At 42.9% G+C, this 24,887-nt stretch overlaps 2 protein-coding genes across 5 annotated transcripts; both read right to left on the reverse strand.

Annotated features, from left to right (window-relative positions):
* Nucleotides 1-235: 235 nt before the first annotated feature.
* On the reverse strand, nt 236-8,073 carry CD7 (CD7 molecule). The gene is made up of 5 exons (XM_042883978.1): nt 7,487-8,073; nt 5,163-5,510; nt 3,629-3,973; nt 2,765-2,877; nt 236-1,905 (listed from the first exon to the last, which is right to left on the reverse strand). Exons 1-5 carry the CDS (start codon nt 7,557-7,559, stop codon nt 1,795-1,797), a joined length of 990 nt encoding a protein of 329 aa, XP_042739912.1. The 5' UTR covers nt 7,560-8,073; the 3' UTR covers nt 236-1,794.
* Nucleotides 8,074-8,448: 375 nt separating this feature from the next.
* Nucleotides 8,449-20,335, reverse strand: LOC122186921. 4 transcript variants are annotated; one of them, XR_006181207.1, is made up of 8 exons: nt 16,448-16,599; nt 13,240-13,373; nt 12,127-12,438; nt 11,885-12,010; nt 11,037-11,168; nt 10,725-10,757; nt 10,094-10,213; nt 8,449-9,831 (listed from the first exon to the last, which is right to left on the reverse strand). XR_006181207.1 is itself a non-coding variant. In XM_042883976.1 (7 exons), exons 2-7 carry the CDS (start codon nt 13,301-13,303, stop codon nt 10,188-10,190), a joined length of 693 nt encoding a protein of 230 aa, XP_042739910.1. In that variant the 5' UTR covers nt 13,304-13,373; nt 20,253-20,335; the 3' UTR covers nt 8,449-10,187. The 4 variants fall into 4 exon arrangements, 3 of the variants coding, with proteins under 3 accessions (XP_042739910.1, XP_042739911.1, XP_042739909.1); XM_042883976.1 differs by lacking the exon at nt 16,448-16,599 and adding an exon at nt 20,253-20,335 and having other exon boundaries at nt 8,449-10,213; XM_042883977.1 differs by lacking the exon at nt 10,094-10,213.
* Nucleotides 20,336-24,887: the final 4,552 nt, after the last annotated feature.

Consider the following 24,887-nt stretch of genomic DNA (forward strand, 5'->3'; position numbering starts at 1 on the left):
AAGGACATGCCAATTGCTCCCCAACACAATTTGACACTTCTGGTATTTTAGGAGCATTGTCTTACCTGCCACTAAAGGTCTGCATGAGTACACAACTTTCAAAGTGTTTTGCTGCGTTTAGTTCAGTGATGAGCAATTTAGTGCTATTCAAAAAATAAACAAACAAACAGAAGAGACTTTGTAGATAAAGAGGAAAATGGTTATCATGCTTTATTTGAAGTGCTGGTAGGTGAAAATTTAAAACAAAAAAACAAAAAAACCCTTTGTTCCACTTTATTTTAAATTATAATCTACACGAAACAGTCCATTAATTATCTAGCATTCATTTGCAAAATACATAAAACAGTCCTTAATGCACGTACAAAAGTAACAGGTAACTGTAAAACCCCGGGGCGCAGATCGGAAGCATCAGTTTATCCATGTGACAATTGCAGGATCTGCAGTCAACAGACACTCCTCTGCACCAAGGGAAATCCAGACCCACCAGACATTTGGATGAACAGATTTCCCCCTCAGATCTGGTGCACAGCATTTCACGAGTGACATTTAAAGGAAATGACCTTTCCCAAGCAGCAGGCTTGTCATGGAAGACCTTGTGTGCCTGGCTCAGCACCAGCTAAGCACACCTGTGAATGGCAAACCAACCCTTGTCCCTCAAAAAATAAACAGACACATCAGTAAAGAAAGACCCTAGTTCTAGCCTGTCCTCAGATGCCACAAGCCACTCCTGTCAATCCTGCCTCTTAATCAGGCAATTTGATATTCTTCCGGGCATGCAAAATTGTAAACTGTCCTTTGCACTGTTGACCCAGCTCCCCAAAACCCAGCACTCCTGAGGACAACTGTTACCTTTCCTCAGCTGTGGAGACCTGTGCTTATCGTAAATAAGGGTTCCAAGCCATTACCAACTAAAATGTACAGCTGATGAAAGTTTTTTGCTAAACTCTCCCTTAAGAGTGATTTTGGATCAGGCTCAGCTGTGCCCAGGCTGGGATGTTGGCATTAGTTTTATCCCAGATTAGTTAACCCTATATTTTACCATCTAAAATCACCAGCCTGGAGAATTACAATCTGCTGTGTCATTTTTAAGGCATCTTGATTTGAGGCAACACCAGCAAATCACATATTTCTGCTTTAGTTATTAAATTAGGTCACTAATTTAATAACTACAATTGAGTGCAATTTTATTGGACCGTTCTGATCTTTGAAGAGCTAAACCCATACATATTCAGCCCTTCACTCCTAATGTACTCTGTTCCCAAGTTTCTGAATTCTCTTCAGAATTCTCTTTAACTTGTGAGTAGTTTTAGCTACCAGAGCTCTTGAGCAGACTCACACGGACATTTATGAAAGCCATACTCCATTCATAAGTGAATCTATTGCATATTATTAATCAAACCTCTTATGGTCTTATGGTCTTCCTGAGCTCAGAACCAGACTTCTCAAACCATCACAACTTCCCCATAACGGTTACCTATCAGTCTAAGAAACAATCTCACATATTGCCTATAGCCAAATGCACACTCCAAAAATTCTGCTTCCCACACTGTGCTGCAAATATATGTGCAAATACATGTGTCTGCATCTTTTCTATACATGGAAAAAGTAAGAGGTATTTCACAAGCAGTCAAAACAAGTAAAAACAGCTTTGGAAATAAGGCAGATTTTTCCTTCTGCTAAAGAGGGTAGGTAATAGCATTTCTTGTTCAACTACTACATCAAGTTGCTAAGGCAGCTCTCGGAGACACCTGAAAAGGAACAGTTGATCCACGTGTGGTACCAGCTCGCAGCAGCTTAATTGTCAGTTGAGTAAGTGTTAGTTCTGACTAAGGTGTTGCTTCTAGAACTGAAAGACATGTCTTCATACACTACATTTGTTTTCTTTTTCTGGAAAAATTTCTTCACCTGCAAAACAAAGCAAGCAGCCATTAAGAAGAGAGCTTGAAATGGAGCCAGCTTATCTTCTAGTAGTCCAGCTGCTTGTGAAAAAACATGCTGCTAAACTTCTCTTGGAATACAATAACATCTTAGAGATTAATGTGGAAACATGACCCAATCATTTCACTCTGCATTGTCAGCCTTATGCAATCCTGCTAAAAGTTCCTTCAAGATTTGGATGTAATTGGAGTCCCAACATAAATTACGCTTATTTTTGTTCATTACCAATGCAACAAAAGATCAGATCCCACAGCCTTGATTTTTCCACAATGATATAATGCTACCATTTTTCACTGTTCTGAAGCTACAAGTACAGCACAAGAGTCTGACCTGGGAATTGACCCTGACAACTGAGTAATGTTTATGGAGTGTAAAAAACCCCCAAAGTGAATAAAATTCTGGGTGCTTTCTGCAAAAAAAAAAAAAAAAAAAGGATGTAAAAATATCTTAGTGAAGTTTCTTGTCACGACTGACAACAAATTAATCAAAACAGAATAAAGAATTGCACCATTTGGGGAAATAGATAAAATGCATGGCTGTGTTGTTGACTGCAGAACTTACCCAGCTTTCCCTGTTGAAAAGCAAACACTATCTCATACTTTACTAAATGCTACAGAAACATAAGAAAACAGTATTTACCTCCAAAAACTTACAGCTAGCAGACATTAAATAAGGGCAAGGAGGAAACAATACAAAACCTTAGGTTTATCAACTGTTTGCTTACTCAATTGCTATTTAACACAATACTTTTGGCTGTAATTGAAAACACACCCATTCACTAAACCTGGATTCAGATTTGCTTTTTGCATGGTAACAGCATACTTACATTGATATGGTTCAAGATGTAGAATATCACTGCAGATAATAGCAGCACTCCTACCACAATGGTAGGAGTGTAGATGGCCAAGGAACCGATACTGCATTCTGTCTGCTTCCCACCTGCATGTGGAATTGTATTAGTAGTAGTATAGAAATGAGGAGAGGTAGAATTTTAATTTTATTATGGAATTTGCAGGCTGCAAATAGATCTTCACAGCTCATAACATCTGTATAAACCTTTGTTTAATTGCTCAAAGATCCCATGAAGGTCCAGTGCATAAACTGCACAGGTAACATCAAAATCAAGCGTTACACTGCTGTTGTCATTCATCTTAAAAACAGATACAACACTAACCTGCAGATCAAAAACCTGGCTCTGTAAAATATGCCCTGGCTCTGTAAAATATGCTTACAGGTTGCTCAGTATATAATAAGAGATCATCTTTGTTATCTTTGCTGCTCTAAGTAAATGCCTGAGGACTTGTTCTGTACTTCCTAGCATAGACTTGCTACGGTGAATGGTTTGTAAGAGACATGAAGTCCCATTAAGGTGATAGAACTGATGCTCAAAGCACCGATTCATTTTCTTAAACAGACTTTTCACACAGTGGAGAGATTATTGTCTGATTTGAACCTTTTTCTTTGTTAAGATAGGTGATTATGGACAGTTTCCCCTTTTAAAATCCCCTTCTGGTTGTTCAGTGGCAGGTAGAAGCATGGTGCTTGTTTAGGACTTGGAATACAACAGTGCAGGGGACTCCGAGTGCTTTCCCCAGCCTTTCTACCTGGCTTAACTAAAGTTCTGCAAGCTTTTATTCTGCCTTTTGTTTTCTAGCACGCCTATAGTTATTTATGATTAAACAAACAGTACCTTTAACCAGCACCATGGTGCCACTTTCATTGACTAAGAGAGAGGAATTTTTCAGCCCTGCAGCACATGCGTATACGTCAGTGTCATTTTCCTGTAGGTTGTGCAGAGTTATCACTAGTTTCTCCTCTTGCTTTGAATACTCCAGGCGATTAGCAAAAGTGGGAAAAATAGTTGTAGTGTTCTGACTCGATACACAGAACACTTTTTCAGGTTGCATGTGAGTCTTGAGCAACACGATCCATTCATCTTCAAACGAGCTTTTCAACACACAGGTAACATTGATAGACTCTCCTTGTTGAGCACGGACAGACAGTGGTGACTGTTCAATGACCCCATTGGTTTTAGCTAAAAAAAAAAAAAAAAAAAAAAAAAAAGAGATTAATGGCTACCACAGAAACACACCACATTTTAACTAGGTAACAAATAGAGAAAAAACAAAGCACAGAAATTTTGATATGTATATATATATACAGAGTAAATCTCTGCACGCTTTCAGTATACTCCATACTTTTTGATGTTATCATTAACAATGTAGACAAGGGAATAAAGACAACTCATCACTTTTGTGCAAAGATAACTCCGGAAAGGTTGCAATCATTTCAGAGAAGAGGTTGAGAATCAAAAAGATACAAAAGATAATTTTAAAACATAATTTGGAGAAACTGTATATAACCAACAAGATGGAATACATTTGAGAAAACACAGTGAAGAAACCTGAAAAGAGAAGCCAAAGGAAGAATGTGATAAGTAGATTTGAATGCCCATTACTGATCCAGCAATAAATTAATTCTCGCATTCCTTGCGGACTGGAAAGAAAGAAAGCTGTCATTTTTGGTAAAGATATTTTCAGGTTAGAGGCTCTCACCAGAAATGCAGGTGTGCCTGAGAATAATCTTCTGAAGAACATCTCAACCCGCTTCCAATGAAAATAAAAACTTAAAAAGGGAAAAGGAAAAGAGCAGAAAATAGAAGAAGAAAATGACAGAAGAATTCTTCTCCTAACCAGAAATGACTATGAACAGGGAAGTTTCCTCTAAAAAGAGATAAAACATGAATCCCTGTATCACTGACAACCAACCCACAAACCCTGCCTAGCACCTAGCACCAGCTTCCTCCTTATCGTTGCATTCTCATTTATGGTGGAGTGGTAAAAACGAAAAAGATTTGAAAAGGCTGCTACCAGAAAAATGGTTCATTGCTTTGCCAGATGTTCATAAAAATTTCTCAGACTGCTGCAAGAACAGCCGTGGGTTCTCACTGTTTGCAAACTTCTGCAGTAACGCCTCTGAGTCACTGTAAATCTGTAGCAAGAATTAAATTAATCATGAATTGATGGTTTAGGGGGTTTATTGACAGTGTTCTAGCTGATGTGTTTTCTGCATCATTTCAGGGAACAGACGTACACTTCAAACCAAGACATTACCTGAGCAAGCATGCATAACTCTGTTAGACTCTCTGCTTTCGTCCCAATCTGTTATTCAAAACAAATCCCTGCATTTATTAATTCACAAGACATAGAGTGGAACCACCGTACCTTTCACGACCACAATGACCGACATCCACTCTCGCATGATGTGACGGCCGTTTTTTTTAATATAGCTGGTGCACAGGTAGGTATTTGAGTCAGATTCCCGTACGTTGTGCACAGTGATTGTGAGATTGGGTCCTTCATTTAAATACGTGATGCGATTAGTAAAATTCGGATATATGAATGAGGTGTTCCTGCTGGAAACGTATACAATATTGGCTGGCGGTCTGCTAGTCTTCAAGTATATCCCCACTTCATTTTCTGAACTGTTCTTTGAACAAGTTATGTTAACGGAGTCTCCTTCCCAAACACTGATAATGTCTGCTGGCCATTCAGTAAATACATTTTCTTTACCTACAAATAAGAAATGCAATGGAAATTATAATATCTCGATGTATTTATATTAAGGTAATTTGCAAATATAACTACTTTGTCAGCAGAACAGCTGTAAGCCTAAACCTCACTCTTCCTATTCCATACATATAATCTTTTGCCTGTCCTAAACCCTACAGTGCCTTTTGTTCCTATTGACCTGCATGACTCAATATCTTCCCAAAGCTTAAAAGACTTCAGACCCCCTGAAAATGGCTTCTGCCCCTCACGCAAAAAAATGTAATCTGATCTATGGGTTCCCACTATTTGCTGTTAAAATATAAAGCTCGTTGAACTGATCTCAATAATTGGAGCTGGCTGAGGATCTAAATCTGGAGTTCAAAGGAATGACAGAATGGCAGAGAATAGAAGAAAATTTTGGATTTCAAAGAAAAATTAAGCTTTAGTGGGAAATCAGGAAACTCGATAATGTAGCTTCACAGGAAGAGAGCAGCAGGAGGTGTGATACTACAGCCTGTATTAAGAAACAAAGGTATAAAAATATGTAAGGAGACCATTTGAGGAGACCATTTCTCTAATGACCTGAAAATAACAAGAAACTGAACAAGAAGTGCTTACAGAGTGAACAGAGAAGAATCAAGATCAAATGGCAAACATGTAAAGGAAATTGCATTCCAAGCAAGAAAAGAAAAATGAAAGAGTCTATTGCATATCTGATAAGAAAACAGTATAGAAAGAGTTGAGTGTTCTGTGTTTATGAGATGATTAAGGTGCCCTACGTACTTTAAACAACTCACCTTAATAAGGGAGCAATCACAGAAGTCAAAAACAGGTAGACATCATTGGAATTTAGATACACTAAGTTAATCCAACCTGCCCAGAAAGGAGAACATTCTGCATCCTCCCTCTAGGGAATTAAAGCAATCCACGAGTCGTTGGCAATTACTTTTCAAAGTAAAAGAGAAAGTGGGCAATTGAGAAGGCTGGAGAAGTGCAGAGTGTTCTGATTTAACTAGCTGGGAAAGAAAGCTCAGGAATTCATCCCCATCAGCCTTAAAATCAGCACTCCTAAGCTGAATCCCATTTATGTGGTGTAATAACCCAAGTAGTTAATGGCAAGCAGCCACAGCCAGTCAATCAATTTCTCCAAAAGATCAGAGTTAAAAAAAAAAAAAAAAAAAAAAGAAGTTCAAGAATTAAATTATATTTGTAGAAATCAATATGAATTCCTTAACAACCAGCAGCAACCACGGCAAAAACACTTCCTATTACCATCAGTTTCAAGGCATCTTCATTTCAAATATGCTGATTTTTGGAAAGGTTTTTTTTCCTCAAGTCACCATCCTTCCCAGTTATTATCAATGAAAATAGACCTGAGATCATGGGGGAAAATAAAGGAGCTACCTGGCTGTTTAGGGCTTCTTTTTTCACTATTACACCCTTTAGACATCCTGATTTCCCCAAGTGTGCCTCCAGTTTGTGCTCTCAGTAGCTACAACAATATACAACATCTGATTTTTCTAGTACACCTTTATTACACTTTCCACGATCACATCCATACTAAGTATCAACATTCATTTCTATCCAGCAGTGGTCTCTCCATGTCAGCCTTGAGAATACAGATACAATTCACACTGAATTACTAGGATAACATCATAGGCTGAGAATACAGATACAATTCACACTGAATTACTAGGAGAACATCATCTGCTATTTCTACAGAGGGTTACTTTTGTTTAGAAGAGCAAACTTTTAAGCAGAATGTTTTTCTGCTTTTTTTATTTTTATTTTTTCCTAAAAATGCATTCTAAAATTTCAGAGCATGTTTTTTCAAAGTTCCAACTGCTAATGGTGAATAATCCAGAGGGTAAACTAAGGAGAGAAGGAAAGAAGGAAGGAGGGAAAGAAGGAAAGGAAGAAAAAAGGAAGAAAAAAGGAAGAAAGGAGAAGAAAATAACTGAGTGAAGAAAATGTAAGAGCAGCTATGTTGTACTTACCATTTTGGCCAGGGAAGAATGGGAGAAGCAGAAGTAAGAGACGCACAAATGCGAGAGGGGACGTCCACTGCATCTTCAAAGTCTTTTTAGCTGATCTTCTCAATTTAACTCAAGTGATGAGTTAAAAGTGCTGTGTGCCACAACTTGGCCTGTTACCTTCCAGCTGCACCAGCTGTTTACTAAATGAAAGTAGCTCCCTCTCCCCAGCAACTAAGAGAGTGGGGAAGGATTTATAAACAGAGGTTCTGACTTCACACTTCACTTCGTACAACGCCCACAGCTTCTAGAACAACCCCTAACTTGTGAATAGAAGCACCCACATCTGAGTGCAGCCAGCTGTAGGAAGGTGGGCTCAGAGCTGCTTCTCACCCTGCCACGTCAGGATGTTATCAATGTGGTCACCCTGCTGGAAGCGTGGGCACTCAGCACGATGGATACAGACAATCAGTGCTCCTGATAACGAGGAACAGCTCTTCTGCAGGATAGTTATCTCTGTGAATGGACAGGGAACAAACGTGTGCCCAAAGAATTCTTGAAAGCTCAAAAGCTGAGAAATTTTCATCAACTATCATGAAGAAATCCAAATTCACATGGGAATGCAAGGAGATAAACAAGCCAAAAGATAACATGATCAGCAGGGTTACCAGTGAATAGCCAACTTTTAAGTTGACATTGTATTGCCACGAGCATTTAGCCATAGGAGGTTCAGCTTGCTTCTTCTCTAAAAGGGTGGTCAGGCATTGGCACAGGCTGCCCAGCGAGGTGGAGTCACTGTCCCCAGAGTTGCTCAAGAACCATAGAGATGTGGCACTGAGGGACTATTGGTGGTAGGTGGATGGTTGGACTGGATGATGTAAAGGTCTTCCCCAACCTTAACAATTTTATGAGTATAAGAACACAAAACTCATGAAAACAAAATTACAGTTGTCAAATTATGCCATTTACTGAGTCAAGATGCCTGGTATTTTCAATCAATCTTTATTTAAGGAATGTGTATTTGCATGCATGTATTTATTTGTAAAAGCTCACATTAAGCAGCATAAATCATTTGCTCTGAGCAAAAAGCATAAATCACTAAAGTAATTTTTCCCTAAGACACTGGATAATTGGTGTTACCAGGAAAACAGAGCCCAGGAGCCACAAAGTAGAACAGCTGGTAGTGACAACTCTCAACATCACAGCTGCACAATAGCAGCAGGAAGGCAGAAGAAAAGCAAAGAAAGGCGTCTGGGTGAGCCACAAGGACCAGCTTGGGACTGCATCTCGTGACTGACAGCTGAACGGTTGTCACTGGGCAGAATCATGCTGGTAATCTTCATTCTAAAAACTTGACCAGCTCTCTGGCTCCAACTGGTGTTAAAGATTAGAAATTAAATCTGTTCACTATTGAATCTCTCAAGTTAATACGATGTATGTTCTCAAATATCTTGTTGTCCCTTTCCCAAAGAACACAGAACCTGAGGGTATCCAAAAAGAAAAGCCTACAAAAAAAAGAGCATCAACCATCAATTTGAACACTGCACCTAAGAACATGAAGATACATATGGGAAAAATAAATCTCCATATTAGAAGACCACATAGAGAGCTCAGATTATTTTTGGTCAGCAGGAGCGTAAAGCCCCCACTGCTATGGCTGGGGTTGCGGGAAGCACTAGTCTCCTGCATCTAACAAGAGTGAAATAGAAGAATGGACACTTTTCTGTATTTCTGAAGTTAATTTTTAACATATCTTTTGCTGTCATTAGTGATTATTAACTTTTCAGTTTCGGTTTTGGTCATCTGCTTTGAAGATCAGGCCTCTCTCCCTAACCAAATCAGTCACTGCTCTGAATGTTTTCCTATGTAAATGCAGAGACCACTTGGGAGCTAAAGGATGAAGAGCCACAGCCATGCTGTTGCATTATGACACAGAGAACACATAGACAACACCTCAACACAAGCTTCTCCTGAGCACAGATGCAGTTTTCCAAACTGCTGGTTTGCATGGTTGAAACTGTCAGATCATCCATTGAGAGGAGTCAGCTGGTCTAAGCCTGTGCTGCTCATCCTTGTGATGATGATGGCTCTCAGCCAAGCACCAAGGGGGGATAGGAGCTCCAGGAAGTTTCTGGCACCGCTGATGAAGGCCTGGAGCTGAACATCTTGGGCAAACTTGGTCCTCAGGGAATGCTTGAGAGAGGTGAAGGCACATTTGTGAATGATACTATGAGATCTTGTCTGGAAGTGTTTCTTCAGTTGGTGGCTGTGCTTCATTGCTGAGGGGCACACAGCTGGCACTTTCTCTTTTGTAGATGGTGTTTCGAGTAACTATGAAGTTTTTGCTTTCAGAAACTTGTTTGATTAATCTAGCAGGTGAGAATTGAAGGAAAAATAGCTGTGAGGCCAGAGGTGCAGGTTGCTTTCAATGAGAATCATAAGTGAGTATAACACCAGAGGGCAGAACCTCCAGAGAGCCACTAGATGTATATTTTTGCATATCCCAGCAGTATGTTTATTTCCATGCCTTAATCACAACTACAGCGATGCTATCATTGCACTATCCTTACTGAGTTTTGCAAGCACTTGTGTAACTAACATTCTTCACAGATCAACTTGTGTTTTATCTACCTGCAGATACTCATTAGTCTCAGCTTGTTATCACTGGCTTCCCTTGTAGTCATCAGAGAGAAACAGGCAGCTTCACAGGTAAGACAAATCGCCTTCAAGACAGCTGTGTCTCCCCATTCACTAGAAAGGGAGCACAAGATAAAAGGCTTAGGCTATAGATACCTTCTAACCAAGTTAACCTTAAACAAATTAGATTAGAAATTCAATTCTTAGACTCTGGAAAGAAACAGCGAACCAGCATGGCAAAGCCAACAGGAGCATTTGGTCCTAAAATAGGACGGGGCAGTTGAATAATTGAGAGGAGCCATGTCAGCTTCTGGCAGTACATAGGGCTCCTGTAAACACTGGAGCTGAGGTGGGTCAAGGATGTAGGTCAGGGTAAAAACGTGCCTTTAGAACTGTGTAAATGATCAACACGAGTTTTAAAACCACTGCAGAGTCTCATCAGGACATAGGGTCAGAGCTATGGGATTAAAATCTACTGACATTGCTTTGATGCAGAGAGGAAACAGGCACCTACTGAATGTGATCCTAGTGAACGCACCTAGTCCTTCTCTGAGCACCCTCCTCCCATTGCACCAATGCGATCTCAACAGCTACCATAACTAAACCAAAAAAAGCCACTGCTTACCTGGAGGAGTCTGCTGGAGCACTATGATATGTCCTAGGAAAACAACAGTAATTAAGTCCCAGCATTAGCAAAGAAGAATTAAAACTAACAGAACTAACAAGCCTGCCGTTGTTTTTCCCCTTTTATTAACTATTTTCATGCCACCGGCTGGCCAAGCATCCCCTTCATGATGAACATCATTTGGCAACTTCGTAAACAATTATTTTGAAAATGAGATCCAGAAATAAAAACCTGTATGCTTCCTTTTCCACTCCCAAGGCTGATTGTGAAGGCCTGTTACCCACAGGAACACGATGTTTTGTCAGACCATACCTTGACGTCTCTGGAACCGCCTCTTGCAATAATATGTGGACAGCAGTGCTCCTCCTGCACAAGCCCCCAGAATAAGGAACATGGCAGTGAGGCCAGAGTGTTTGTTTTCACCGACTGAATACTGGTGATTACCTGCAGAGCAGAAGAAAATGAATCCAAAAGAATCCAACAAGTGTGCCAGGATAGCAGCCTGCCTCATAAGCATCTGGGAGGAACTGTGTGTAGCACTCCTGCAATGCAGCCCATAAGGGCTGGTATTGGAAGTGGAACTGATGAAGGACAGAACAAATGGCCCATGGCTTTGGATACCTTAACGAAGATACTTGTAACAAAAGAATGACTATCAGCATTCAAAACAATCTCTTGACTTCCCATCAGGGCATATACGTCTATCATCCAAAATAACCAAGCACAATAGGTGTAAGAGCTCATACACCGAAAATATGAGGAATAGCTTTGTGAAGTCTTCCAGTGGTCTTACAGTTAGCCAGTTTTACTTGTTTGGATGGTTGCTGTTTTGCTAAAAAACAGATGTAGAAAGCAAACACTGGAAAAACATTTTTCAAAGCAGTATGGTTCTGGATAGCGTGCGTTTCAGATACAGGGATTTGATAAAGACAGGATGTTCAGCCACGTCAATGATGAGTTCAAAGGCTGCCACTAAGAACATGAAGTTTGATCAGGATTCCAAAGACCTCAGTAGATATGAACCTAAACATACACATTTCTGGAACAGCTGTTTTAATACTGGCCACAGCAAACTGTCTGAGCAAAACTGTCTCAAAATGTAAGGCAGACAAACATGTTGTGGAAAGACTGATCCAGATCTCCATAATCAATGATGTCACCTGTATTCTCATCTGTCACTCCAGTGTAGCACGTCAGGGCATTCTGAGGATTGACATGATCTGTCTGTGTTTCACAGCAGATTTTTCCTGTCTCTGTCATGCTGTGTCTCCTATCTTCAAAGGAATCTGAAAGGTAAAATTGTTAATTATAAATATGGATCATTTCTAAGATCTTCAACCAAGGGTTATAAGTCAAAACCAGGGATTTTTGGTCTACCACAAAGACTTCCAGCTGAGTTTACCTCCAGACTTCAGGAAGCCACACGGTTCTCCTAACCCCTCATCCTTCTCCCAGAAAATGGCATAAGCCCCATCACGAAACATGTTTTCTTGCTGAAAACACATAGTAATGTGTGTTTCGTTGATCACCAGCTGAATATTTTCATTTGAAAATATCTCATTTTCTGTTTCGCCGATTATTTCGAAGTCTGTGTAATCGGATGGTTTGCATCTTTCTTCCCCACAGTCTTTACAGTAGTAGACTGTCACAGCTGTTCTGACGATGCGAGAGCCATCTGCCCTCTCAGCATGGTTAGCTCTGGGCACAGCAACACCTACAGGAGAAAGCAAAGGGGAAAAAAAAACATTTCCTATCAGTTTTCTCCCAGACTCCTAGTGTTAGGAGAATGGGACTTGAGTTCTGGTGGACAAACCCACTTATGGCTTAGAAGGCACTATCTGCCAATGGGAAATTTTTATTGGGTACTGGATCCAGTTCCCCAAATAATTTTTGGAGTAGAAATAGGATACTACTCTGTCCTGCTGCTATTAGGGTTTGAACTAGGAAGCTGGTTGCCTGGGAAGCAAGTTGAGAGACATCTCTCTTGAGCTAAGAGATCCTCTGCTCAGACAGGCTCAGATAATTCACCCCTTATTTTCTATGCTTCCACAAACCTACAGCCAGGTCTATCTCCAGCAGATATCGTTGTCCCAAGACTATGTTGACAGCTGAGCTGGCAGACTCCATGATCAGTGCCCCATGATCAGTGCCACACTTTCAGTTTGGCATTCCCATAGGCAGCACTTCTACAGACAAGCAGCACATCCTGGCTGAAGTGCTGGAGTGCGCTGGGCAGTGAGAGCTGGCAGAGGAGTTTGAGCCTTTCAGGCTCTCTTGGTAAAGAGCTAGTCCTGTAAGAAAGGACTAATCTCACCTGACTTCAGATGGATTCAAAGAGTCATTCTTCCTAAGTGAAGCAGTTGCAACAGTGAACCACCCTCCCCTTCTTCTTATCTCAGTTGTTGCATGATTTCAGTTTCAGCTGGATATAACTGAGCTTTCTAACAAGTTTGCATGTTTATAACTACTAGCTATTAGTACAGTGAAGGGCAAAGAGTCCAGCAAGGTGACTCACCTGCATGTGGAGTGGGCAGGGCCAGCAGCAGCAGGCACAGCCATAGGATGCAGGCAGAGCCCATTGGGCTGCTGGGCACTGATGGACCTCCGTGATCCCAGCAGGGTCACCCGACCCAGCCCTGGGTTATCTCCCTGTGTGGGCATCAAATAGCAGCTGTTAAATCTCTTCCTTATCTTTCCCCAGTCAGAAAAAGAAAACAACCTCCAGACCGAGTGCTGGGAAGCTCCAAGTTGAGAAAGCTGGAGTTCAGCAAAGAAACGCTTGTGCTGCTCAGCTGTTATTGCACCCTGCAATGAACACTGAGCTGACGCTCATTTCCAGCCCTGGATCCCCTGCAACAGCACAAGCCACAAAATCCTGTTGCAGAAGAGGATAAGTCCCTCCCAACCTTACTGGCCAGGATGCTCCAGATCCATGCACATCACTCAGCAATGCACACAACAAATCACTTCTTGTGACTTGCCACCACTTCCAAAGACACATGCCCAGACAGGTAGGAAAGATGCTGTGTCCTGTGTGACTGCTTTGCATGACCCGACTTGAAATATTTACTGTTACATCGCTTTTATTTTTGATTTGAACAGATATTTCCCATCAGGTTTTCTAAATGAAAATTCAAGCAAATAAAACCTATAGTATTTCTTAATAAAGAGTGAGAAAAACATCCTGGCTCGTCCCAATGACACTGAAAGTGGTTTTAGATGAAACAACTTATACTTTCTGAAGGAGAAAAAAATTAATTCATCTGGAAAACACCTAGGTTTGCTCACTAGGGGGGCAGTGGCAAACATCAACTGTTCTGCCCTTCCAAGCTTTTAATTAAAAGTTTTCATTAAGATAATTTTCAATCAGCAGGAATTAATATCTGCTCAACTCCCTCGCCCTGCGCTGGATGAGAGCTGCAAAGTGCCACTACAACCACAGGAGCAGATGGGGCAGGAGACACCCCAGCCCTATAGAAGCCCCTGCAGCTGCCAGTAGACAAGACAGCCCCACCTGCCCACCCAGTCCCACTCAGCACAACACAAGGGACCAATTCCTCCATGCAACTCAGCACTGCTCCATCCATGCACCACCTGCAGGGATTGCTCCTGGCCCCACAGATACCCGAAATGTCCAGAGCACCAAACAAGCACAGAGAACAAATCATTTAGTGCTATTTCACACTTCTCTCCCTAAATCCTCTTTCTGCAAAGCATGAGCTGGCTGTGCTGTCTCCTCCTGCTCTGCAGGCACTGAGGGGGGCTGTCACCAACTTCGTCCTTGGAACATTTGCTCAACTAACAGACTGGCAGTTGTTTGCCCACCGATCTGACAGCAAACAACATTGTTTTCCCCGTAGTTTTCAGTTTCTCCCAAAGTTTTCTCTCCCTCTTTGTTGCCTCCTCCTTTCTCCTCTCCTCCTGTCCTGCTTGCAGCACATCTCCCATTCTCCTTCCCTTCATCAAGATCTCTTTCTTCTCCTCCTCCTCTCTTTTTTTCTAAAACAAGCAGCTCTCTCTGCCTCCTCCCCCAGTATCACTTAGGGCAGATACATGATTTTGCACTTCTGATGCCTCCTGCCATCAATTTTAAACTTCCGTCAGCATTAAAGCACTCAAATCTAAAACTAAACATTCGCTTGGCACAGAAAACATTTTTCCATCAAGTTGCTTTCTTTCTGCTCCCTTTCATCTTCAAGGCAGTACAAATTTCAGAACTGCTGAAGTTGGCTGCAGAGCTGTAGCAAAGCAATGCCTAACCCTAAATGCAGACCAGCCCAAGCAGCACAGTACCAGTTTTAGCATCAAGAGCTGATATCAGCTGTGAGTGGAGCCCCAAAAAAGCATTCTGGCTTTGTTTCAGAGCTATTGGAATACGATGCACTTTTCCTTCTCCCATATGTTCACAGGGCTATGGGTGCTCCTCCAATTGACGACAACACATCATCACACTCTCCTCCAGCAGTAAACACTGCGTCCTTGCCCCTCCTCACTCTCTCACATAGATGTGCAGCTCAAGGTTTTATGGCTTAATGAGCTCTCCAGCATATGATTATGTGGTCAAGTCCAACTGCTCCAGTGATGTAATGCAATGCAGAACAGATTTAGATGTTACTGTAAGTTTCAGAAAGAACTTCTGTGTTCTCTTAGTATGCCATGGAAGAGGATTTAAGTTTCCAACAGCTTGCAGAAAGCAACAGCGCTGAAAGAAGTAAAGAAACTACAGCAGAAACAGAACTTCCTAAGATGCTATGTACTTTTTCTTTTAACTTGAAGCTGTTTCCTGGAAGAAGAGTGGACTTTACACGAAAGAACTGCAGTATTTTTTGAAGTACCAGCTTCATTGGTTGATCTGCTGAATGCCACTCAACAAACCTTTGCAACACATTAAAAACAAGAGAAAAATCAGAGAAAGAGGCAAAACAGCTATTGGCAGAGCTAGTCTGCAATCTGTCCCCCTCAGCTCCAACAAACAACGGAGATTCTTCTACAGAATCCCTCTTACAAAACTCTTTTGCAATTAACCACTGGGAAACACAGCTGAGAATTTCTGCTGTTTGCGGCACGTTGGGGTGAGTAGAAGGAAGTCTTTCCCTGCTTTCATTTCTGTAAATGAAAAAAACAATATCTTTACTGCCTGGTGCTTTCTGTTTTGGTTCTCTGTTTAGCAGCCAAAGCCATCAGGATCCCCACAGGTCCCTTTTGGGGTGCAGAGGCAGCAGCATATGCATGGCTGCTTCTCGCTGAAAAGAGGGAGAGTTGCAAAGGTGCCTACTGCAAAACCCACCCAGCAAATGGCTTTTATCCATATAAACAACAGGATGGTGATTTTGGAAAAGGGGTATTAGGAAAAAAAAAAAAAATCACTAAGAAGCTATGAGGACAAGAAATAACAGTTATCTACACGTGGGAAAATTATTTGGAGTCCTGTGAAGATGGAAATACTGTGGTGGATTTATTAACTCCTGCAGTCACTCACACAGATTTGCACTGATTCATGAAGCTGTTATGGTTTTGCAGTGACAAGAACAGGATAGTCACTGATGTCGCATGCACTGAATGATGCACAGAGAACACCCAAACCACACTGACTGCTTCCCTCTCACCACAGATGCTTTTAGTGCCTGCTCTGAAATGCCTCCTCAAGAAGAGGAAACCAACAGTTCGGAAGGGAAAAGAGAAGCTGTAGGACAGGACCTTACAGAAGAGCACCATGTAAATACCTTGAAGGATGTGTGAGTCCCAGGAAGCCCTCCTGTGCCTGAGCAGTGTCTGTGTGCTCAGGACATGCAGCTCCACATCCAGAGCCCTGCAGGAGACATCTGATTGCACTGCAGACAGAGGCGTGCTGCTGGTTTTCCCTGCTTTTAAGAGCAACTTGATTTCACTTTCAGTATGACAGGAAGCGGGACACAGAGCCTGGGAGCGATGCCAACCAGTTTGTGAGATAGAAAACATGGGAAAATCCCTGCAGCAGGGCATAACACTGCCAAAAATCTGCCTGCAAGGTGTGCCCCCTGCACAGGTATCTGGGCCAAGTAGTGATGCACAGAGCTGGGCTGGGGCAGGAATCCCTGCCAGGGCTGAAAGGCACCTACAAAGCTCACCTGATGCAGTGCCAGGCTTGTGGATGTCACACTGTCTGCACTGCAGCCACACTGCTGGGAGCAGAGGGAAGGCAGTGAGCCTGCACAGCCCTCTGTCCATTAGAGAGCTCCATAATGTCCAGACTCATTCAACTCAGGTAAAACAAGTCTCATTTCTCTTGGCAAAGCACGAGCTGCTCTTAAATATCAGGAGAATTTTCTTGCTCAGACTGATCCAGACTTCCTCTCGTCTGAACCAGTTTAGTTGCCTTCCCATGTCAGATGTAGGCCTCTACCTCATGTCCTTTGTTTTGTCTGCACAGACTGCGCCGTGTTTCCTTACAGCCTCTCTAGTTCTGACATGGCAAACATTTATTTTTTAATAAGTCCAGTGAATCAATCTGCTGTGTACTGGAAAGGTGGAATGGCATTGGGTCCATAGTGCCTCTGCCACGGCTTCCAAAGAGGAACAAGCAGAAATATGACAATGTCCTCCACGTTAGCAGCCTTTCAATAGCTCAAGGGAGAGGGACAGACTGTGATAGGACAAGGAGCAGTGGTTTCAAACTATAAGAATGCAGATTTATATGGGATATAAGGAAGACATTTTTTAAGGAAGAAAAGTAGGAAGAGCATGATTTATTTGTGCTGAACGAGTGTCCAGACAGCATCTTTAAATCACACAATCCCAGTAAAGACAAAAGCAGCAGCTTTCTCTATGGACACTGAAATTATGAGAACTATGTGTAATCCACCAGATTTCTTTAAATTTAAAGGAGAGAATAAATAAACAAAATAACGCTTTACAAATTAGAAATGAGACAAGCAAATCTGAATGACAGCGTTAGTTTTTTTGGGAGTGCTGAGCAAATGCACTCCTTTGCACTGGCATCTTCCTGTTCAAACACACACTGAATGAAAGGTAGCCAGAAAAATAGCAGTATTAACAAATGTGATTAATTTTCCAGGCGGCACAAAGGGTCTTGTAGTGACCAGAAGAACCATGTCAGGAATTACTATCTACTCAGAAAAATATTGTCCTTTATCAAATAGTAATTTCCTACACTCAAGAGTTCATAGCCTGCAAGAAGGTAAAAACAACAGACTTCCCTTCACTTGCAGCTTTTGTCATCTGCAGCAGAGAAGAAAAGGAAGCATCACCCTATAAATAGGTGATAATGAGCTAGCAGAAACTGTTCCCAGACATCAGTCACAGGAAATTCTGGGTTCAAAGAGATCAACAAAGTCCAAGCCCTGCATTACTTTATTTCTACACATTTCTTATTTCATTTTCTCCAGGCTAAGACTCTCCATTTTCTTTCTAATAACATTTTTCTCAAAGAAAAACACGTAACACCAGTTGTACCCCATGGTTCCACATGTTCAAACTTTCTTGGCTAGCAGCAGCCAGGTTCTATGTGCCAGTCCTGAAGAGCTTTAGCACACACAAGACATCCACCCACTGGCATATGATTTATCCTGGAAGCTGGGATCTTTGCTCTGGCAAACCAAATTTTGCCTCAAGAACCCAGTAAAAGTCAACCGAATGTAATATCAAGGCAAAAGGGCAGAATGGACAGCACAGGAGGAGAACCCATAGAGCTGAGTGAGGAACTGAGAGCCAAACCCATGGCTGCGTCAGTGTAGACAGCTGAGATGAACTAACTGCACAATACTGAAGGGTAAGCAACACCTCTCAGGGCTTCAAAACTGTGGGACCCCATCTCCAAGCCAAGGGACAGCCAGGAGACAGCCAAACCTGCATCCTGCAGTGAAAAGTCTTCTGATCCCAATGGCTTGAGCAGGCAACTGCACAAAGAGTCACAGAATCACAGAATTGTAGGGGTTGGAAGGGACCTCCAGTGATCATCGAGTCCAACCCCCTGCCAAGGCAGGTTGCCTACAGCAGGTCACACAAGTAGGCGTCCAGGTGGATCTTGAACATCTCCAGAGAAGGAGACTCCACCACCTCCCTGGGCAGCCTGTTCCAGTGCTCCATCACTTCACCATAAAGAAGTTCTTGTGCACATTTGTGCGGAACTTCCTATGCTGCAGTTTCCAGCCGTTTCCCCTTGTCCTGTCTCCACTCACCACTGAAAACAGTCTGGCCTCGCCATTCTGCCCCCCACACCTTAGATATTTATAGACCTGGATCAGGTCCCCTCTCAGTCTTCTTTTCTCAAGGCTGAACAGACCCAGTTCACTCAGCCTTTCCTCATAGGAGAGATGCTCCAGGCCCTTCACCATCTTTGTGGCCCTCCGCTGGACTCTTTCCAAGAGATCCCTGTCTTTTTTGTACTGGGGAGCCCAGAACTGGACACAGTACTCCAGATGAGGCCTTACCAGGGCAGAGTAGAGGGGGAGGATCACCTCCTTTGACCTGCTGGCCACGCTCTTTTCAATGCACCCCAGGATGCCATTGGCTTTTTTGGCCACAAGGGCACACTGCTGGCTCATGGCCGACCTGTCGTCCACCAGGACACCCAGGTCCCTTTCCGCAGAGCTCCCCTCCAGCAGCTCATCCCCCAGCCTGTACCGGTGCATGCAATTATTCCTCCCCAGATGCAAGACTCTACACTTGCTTTTGTCAAACCTCATCTGGTTTTTTTTCTGCCCAGCTCTCCAGCCTATCCAGGTCTTGCTGAATGGCAGCACCGCCTTCAGGCATGTCAGCCAATCCTCCCAACTTCGTATCATCACAAACTTGCTGAGGGTGGCCACCATCCCCTCATCAAGGTCATTGATGAAGATGTTGAACAAGACCTGACCCAGCACCGACCCCTGAGGAACACCGCTAGTTACAGGTCTCCAACCAGACTCTGCACCGCCAACGACGACCCTCTGCGCTCTGCCAGTTCTCAACCCACATCACTGCCCACTCATCCATCCCACAACTCTTGTCAGTCACTCTTGTGCCTTTTGCCCAAACACCCATGTGAACTGATTGAACAACAAGAAGAAATGGTTTGAAAATTAACATAGAAACAAGCCAAACAACAAACAATCAAATCACCACTTCTCTGCTCTTCCTAATTTCAGAATACAGAAGAGAACTGTCATTTCTCTTATTTCTTACTTTCTCAGAATTGCTTTCTGTCAAAAATATTTCACAGAAAGTGCTCCATGTCATAATGCTCCTACAACTTCCACAACAGACAGACAGATGACACAAGGCACTCCTTGCCCCTTTGGCACACTTCCTCTGCCCAGTCCCTGGTCCAAGCACAGTCATAGCAGAGAAGCTCCAGAACTGAGCACAGAAACTTGAGGTGAGACTGGGTGTGCACACATGTGAGGGATGGTCAGAGCTCCCTCAGAACCCCAACAAAGAGGTTTCTGACACTCATGGGCTGCTGCTGGCAGGTTGGAGCTGCTTAGCTCCAAGCCAACCCGTCACATTTTGCACCTGAGACAACCCAGGCCTTACTGAGACGTGGCTTACCTCTGTGGAAGAAAAGCAGACCTGGCAGGACAGCTATCAACTCAATCAGTTCATTGGGAAATTAAAAATAGCCCTCAGCAAGGTGAACTTTGAAACACAAACAGGTTTCAGGACAACTCCAGCCCTCAGCTGACTCAAAGCTGGGCCTGCCTCACACAGCACAGCACGTGACACCTCCATTGGGAGACACGTCCCTTTGGACTCCAGAATTTCACCCTTGCCCCTTTCTCTGTTATATCACCAACTGATTGTGGTCACAGGTGAACAGGCACGCAAAAAAGCCAGGAGCACAGGAGGAGCATTCCTCACAGTGAACACTTTCACTTGCTGGACAATCTTTTTAATTCTTATTATTTTAACTTTTTAAAGCAAGCATCGTGCTTCTTTCCAAATGTCCTTCCTTGGCCAGAGTTAAGATGCAAACAGCACAAGGGAGCAAACTACAGCCAAGAACAGAGCAGCAAACCCACCTGCTGGGATTTTCTGTATCTCTGCAGAAGAGAACAGAGTGGTGAAGTTGTGGTAGGACCAAACTCTTCCCTCAAAGCTAAGCCCATTGACACAGCAGCTGTATTCAAGTGCTGCTGTAAAAGATAGCAATATTCTGACAATTTGACTCAAAAATTTATGTCTCATTTGCTTCAATTTTTTACAGAAAAGAAGTACAAAACATTTGTACTATCTAATTCAAGTGTGGAACAGAAATCTGGGGGAAATATATACTTTCTATACTATAATTTCAGGAACAAAGAACTTCAGTATCCTAGAACTGTTTTGAGAAGTTTATTCCCAGAATGCCCTTCCTGACACTCAGCTCCCTTACAGACTCTGAGACCTCTGCTCTCTGGGAACAGTTTCACAACCAGTTTGTCAACCACCAAATGGCTCACCCATCACATCCAGATATTTCTAATTGAGAGAGAATTTTAAGGGAGACCACGGCAAAAGCTTTACGGGTTCCAGACAGATTGCATCAGTGGCTTTTCCATTGTCCATTGCCAGTTACGCCATAATAACTCTTTATCTTAGAATGTACTTTTTCAGGCAGTGGAAGGAAACAAAACAAATAATTAGCATCCATTTTAAATCCTGACCTGTGCAATACAAGCTCACAAAAGGGCTGAGGACAATTGAGGAGGAAGTGACCTCATTTATTTCCCTTTTCTGCATGTGTAGCTCCACAGAGTCATAAGCCATTGCTCTCGACTTGGCTGTATCTTATGGCAAGAGCAAGTAATTTCCTTAGCACAAGGCACAGCTTGCACTTTGTCCCTGCTTCTATTACCTGGTTCACAAAGAGGCACATAAAAAGCCAATTGCATTTGCCAGCTGTATTCTAGGAAAAGGGCACTCTTTCTGGAAGGCCACTTTGAGGAATTTTTTAGCAGCTATCGTTCATAAATGATCAGCCTTCAGCTTGTTTTGCAGGCTGCGAAACAACTGCTGCTGCTCAGAGGAGCATCTGTGAGCAGTGTACTTTGCTTTTACAGTCGCATGTCAGGACTGCAGTTCCACCACTGGTCACTGGGTGAAATGTCTATTATCACACTTGCGTTCCAGGCTCAGGGCATTCAACTGGAGTTTCTTCATTTAAAAACTTCCCTTACTACTTCTGGCAGCTGTTCTGGCTCTGGCTGAGAACCCACAATGCACAGAGTTGAATTAATATCTCTTTTCAATTTGTTCTTACGTCTACATTTTCTTTTTTCTTTTTTTTTCCACCAAGTGTTAGCTTTAGTCCAGGACAATTTCCTCTCCAAAATTCCTAGATGCTTTGGATCAGACTTTTCTACTTTATTTTCTTTATGCCCTTTTAAGTCTAAGCACCATCTGATTGCAGATTTGCCCTATAGCTTCCAAATCTGCTAGGACTTATACACAAGCATCCAAGAGCAGCTGTTCCATCTCTTTGCACAGGCCAATTCTTACTACAGCAGTTACTTAAAATAGTTTTCACCTATTTATAATCTTGAAAACTGTATAGGTGGAGCTTATGCGCACACCTTGTTCTACTTGCCCTACAACTTCCCTGCTGCAGGACATGATGTGCTGCTCTGCATGGGAGAGCTGGGTATGTGAGCAGCCAGGTCTTGGTGTTTGTTCTCCTGGTGGAGAACACAGAGATGAAGACAGATTGCAGGGATTACTCCTCAGGGAGCAAAACCAAGGAAACAACCACGAGATCACACACAGATTTCTGCCTGTTCTCTCTGTGATTTTGCCCCAGCCCCAGCACTACAGACCTCTTCTTGGGGCAGCCTGGACAAAAGCTCACAAGCCAAAGCCATCACCTCAGGCAGGCCAGAAGCTCAGCAGATCCAGTCTTCTGAATCCTTCTTTACATGCTCCACCAACTCTGGTCAGAGATTAAGGCTTGCTAGTTGCAACATGGCCACTTGAGATGCAATTACTGCAGCTTTAGAAGAGCTGTTGCTTCCCAGTATCTTACTTGCCCTGAGAAATCTCTCCAGACGTAGCTGGATGCAGCATTCCCTCCCAATCATTGCCAACAAAAACCATCTGGAACTGTGAAATATGAGTCATACAACAGTCATAACAAGAGTTACAAAGGGCTTACCATATCTAACTATTGCTGCTAATCTGGCCAATTATAAGAAAAGCATTTGCATGACAAGGATGTAACCCTCAGGAAAAGTTATCACAGCCCTGGAACAAGAGATAAACATTTTTATCACTTCTCTGATCTCCCGCATTGCTCTGCAGTCCAGTGACATACAAAGTTCCCATGTTTCTCTAAGATATTGTCACTGCTTCATTCAAGGTATTAAGAACTCTGAGGAGATAGGAGCCATCCACCTCACGTTGCCCAAATACCTCAATGGCTATTGCATTCACCAGCATGGGAGGCAAGGAACACCACACTGCATCTTCATGACACTGTGGGATAAAGAAGGTTGTTGTATTGCTCATGAGTGGTAAAGCTCAACAATAACTTGAGCCAGACCTACCAGGCACCTAGGCCTTACATGTAACCAGACTTGGTTGCATGGGAGAACTGTTGTGTTGCACGGGTATAAAAGGTGGTAAGCACCTAGAATAAAGGTCTTCTGTTCTGCACCAGCAGACGAGTCCGCACCTCATTTGCCCCTCCAGCAAGAGAACCTGGGGCAGCACTGCAATGTGACACACTAGGGATTTATACATTCTCTCCAGCAGTTACCTTGCAAGAAGGCTCATTGAAGCTCAGATACCTCATTCTAGGTCAGGCAGAAAAATTAAAGAAGAAATTCTCTTTGCCCTAGGTTTCTCTCCATGCTGTGCTCTGTGCCCCACTCACCTCTTGCCTGCCCACCCAGACCAAACTGGTTACTGGAGTCTCTCTTCCAGCTTTAGAGACAGGCAAGCTCACAGTGCAAAAGGACATTGCAGTGGCTATGTAGATGTCAACACTGTTTCTAAAACATCAGAGAAGATTTCCATACCATCAGGCTACAAAATGAGATGCCCAGCAAAAGATTGCCCTTGTAGTAAAAAAACAAACAAACAAAACAAAACAACACACAAAAAAACTCAAAACACTGAAGCAACTGGTAGCAGCACCTAAAATAAAATCATAAAGATTGGAAAAGACTTCTAAGATCACCAAGTCCAAACCCAACCCACCCCCACTATGCCACTGACCATGTATGTCCCTCAGTGCCACATCTCCACATTTCTGGAACATCTCCACAGATGATGACTCCACCACCTCACTGGGCAGCCTGTGCCAATGCCTGATCACACATTTGTAGAAGAAATTTTTCTTAATATCCAACCTGAATCTCCTCTGTCAACTTGAGGCCATCACCCCTCATCCTACCACTGTCACCTGGGAGCAGAGACCAACCCCCCCACCTCGCCACAATCTCCATTTAGGAAGCTGTAGAGAGCAATAAGCTCTTCTCTGAGCCTCCTCTTCAGACTGAACCATGACATTCCCTCAGCCATTGCCCATAAGACTTGTGCTCGTGACCAGTAACCAGCTGGATGCAACTCCACCACTCTCTGGACTCAGCCCTGCTGCCACTTCTTTACCCAGCAAAGAGCACGCCTGTCCAAGCCACGGGCTGCCAGCAACTACAGGAGAGTACTGTGGGAGGCAGAATCAAAGGCTTTACTAAAGTCTAGGTAGATTTCTCTCACTCAACAGAAGGGCCAACTGGTCATAGAAGACCTGCCTTCCATAAACCCATGTCGGCTAGGTCCAATCCCCTGATTGTCCCATACATGCTGCATGGCCACATTCACGGTGATCTGCTCTAACAGCTACATCTCAAGCAAGATCATGGCTTGAAAAGCTGGAGTATGGAGACTCTTCTCAGACAAAGGACATTGTGCTCTGAGGCCACACTGGAGTAATCACATGAGTTACCATGAAATCCCTTCCAACTGCAATTCTTGTGCGGCTGCCATCAGCAAATTACTTCCCAGTGTGAATCATCACAGTTGTTTATTCCAACAGTGCTGGGAGACATGAGACCGTATACACAAATGCAAGGTAGGTGATGAGGTAATTGCACGGCCACCTTGCCTCTGAGGCAAGATTCACTGGAGAACATCAGAAGTGATATTTATTCCCATAGAAGGGAAATCTTTACATCAACTTATAAACGAGATTCTTGTGCAGATGGTAGG

Source organism: Lagopus leucura, unplaced genomic scaffold (assembly GCF_019238085.1).
Source record: "Lagopus leucura isolate 7727_CA_CO unplaced genomic scaffold, USGS_WTPT01 Super-Scaffold_100040, whole genome shotgun sequence".
In the NCBI taxonomy this organism is placed as follows: Eukaryota; Metazoa; Chordata; class Aves; order Galliformes; family Phasianidae; genus Lagopus; species Lagopus leucura.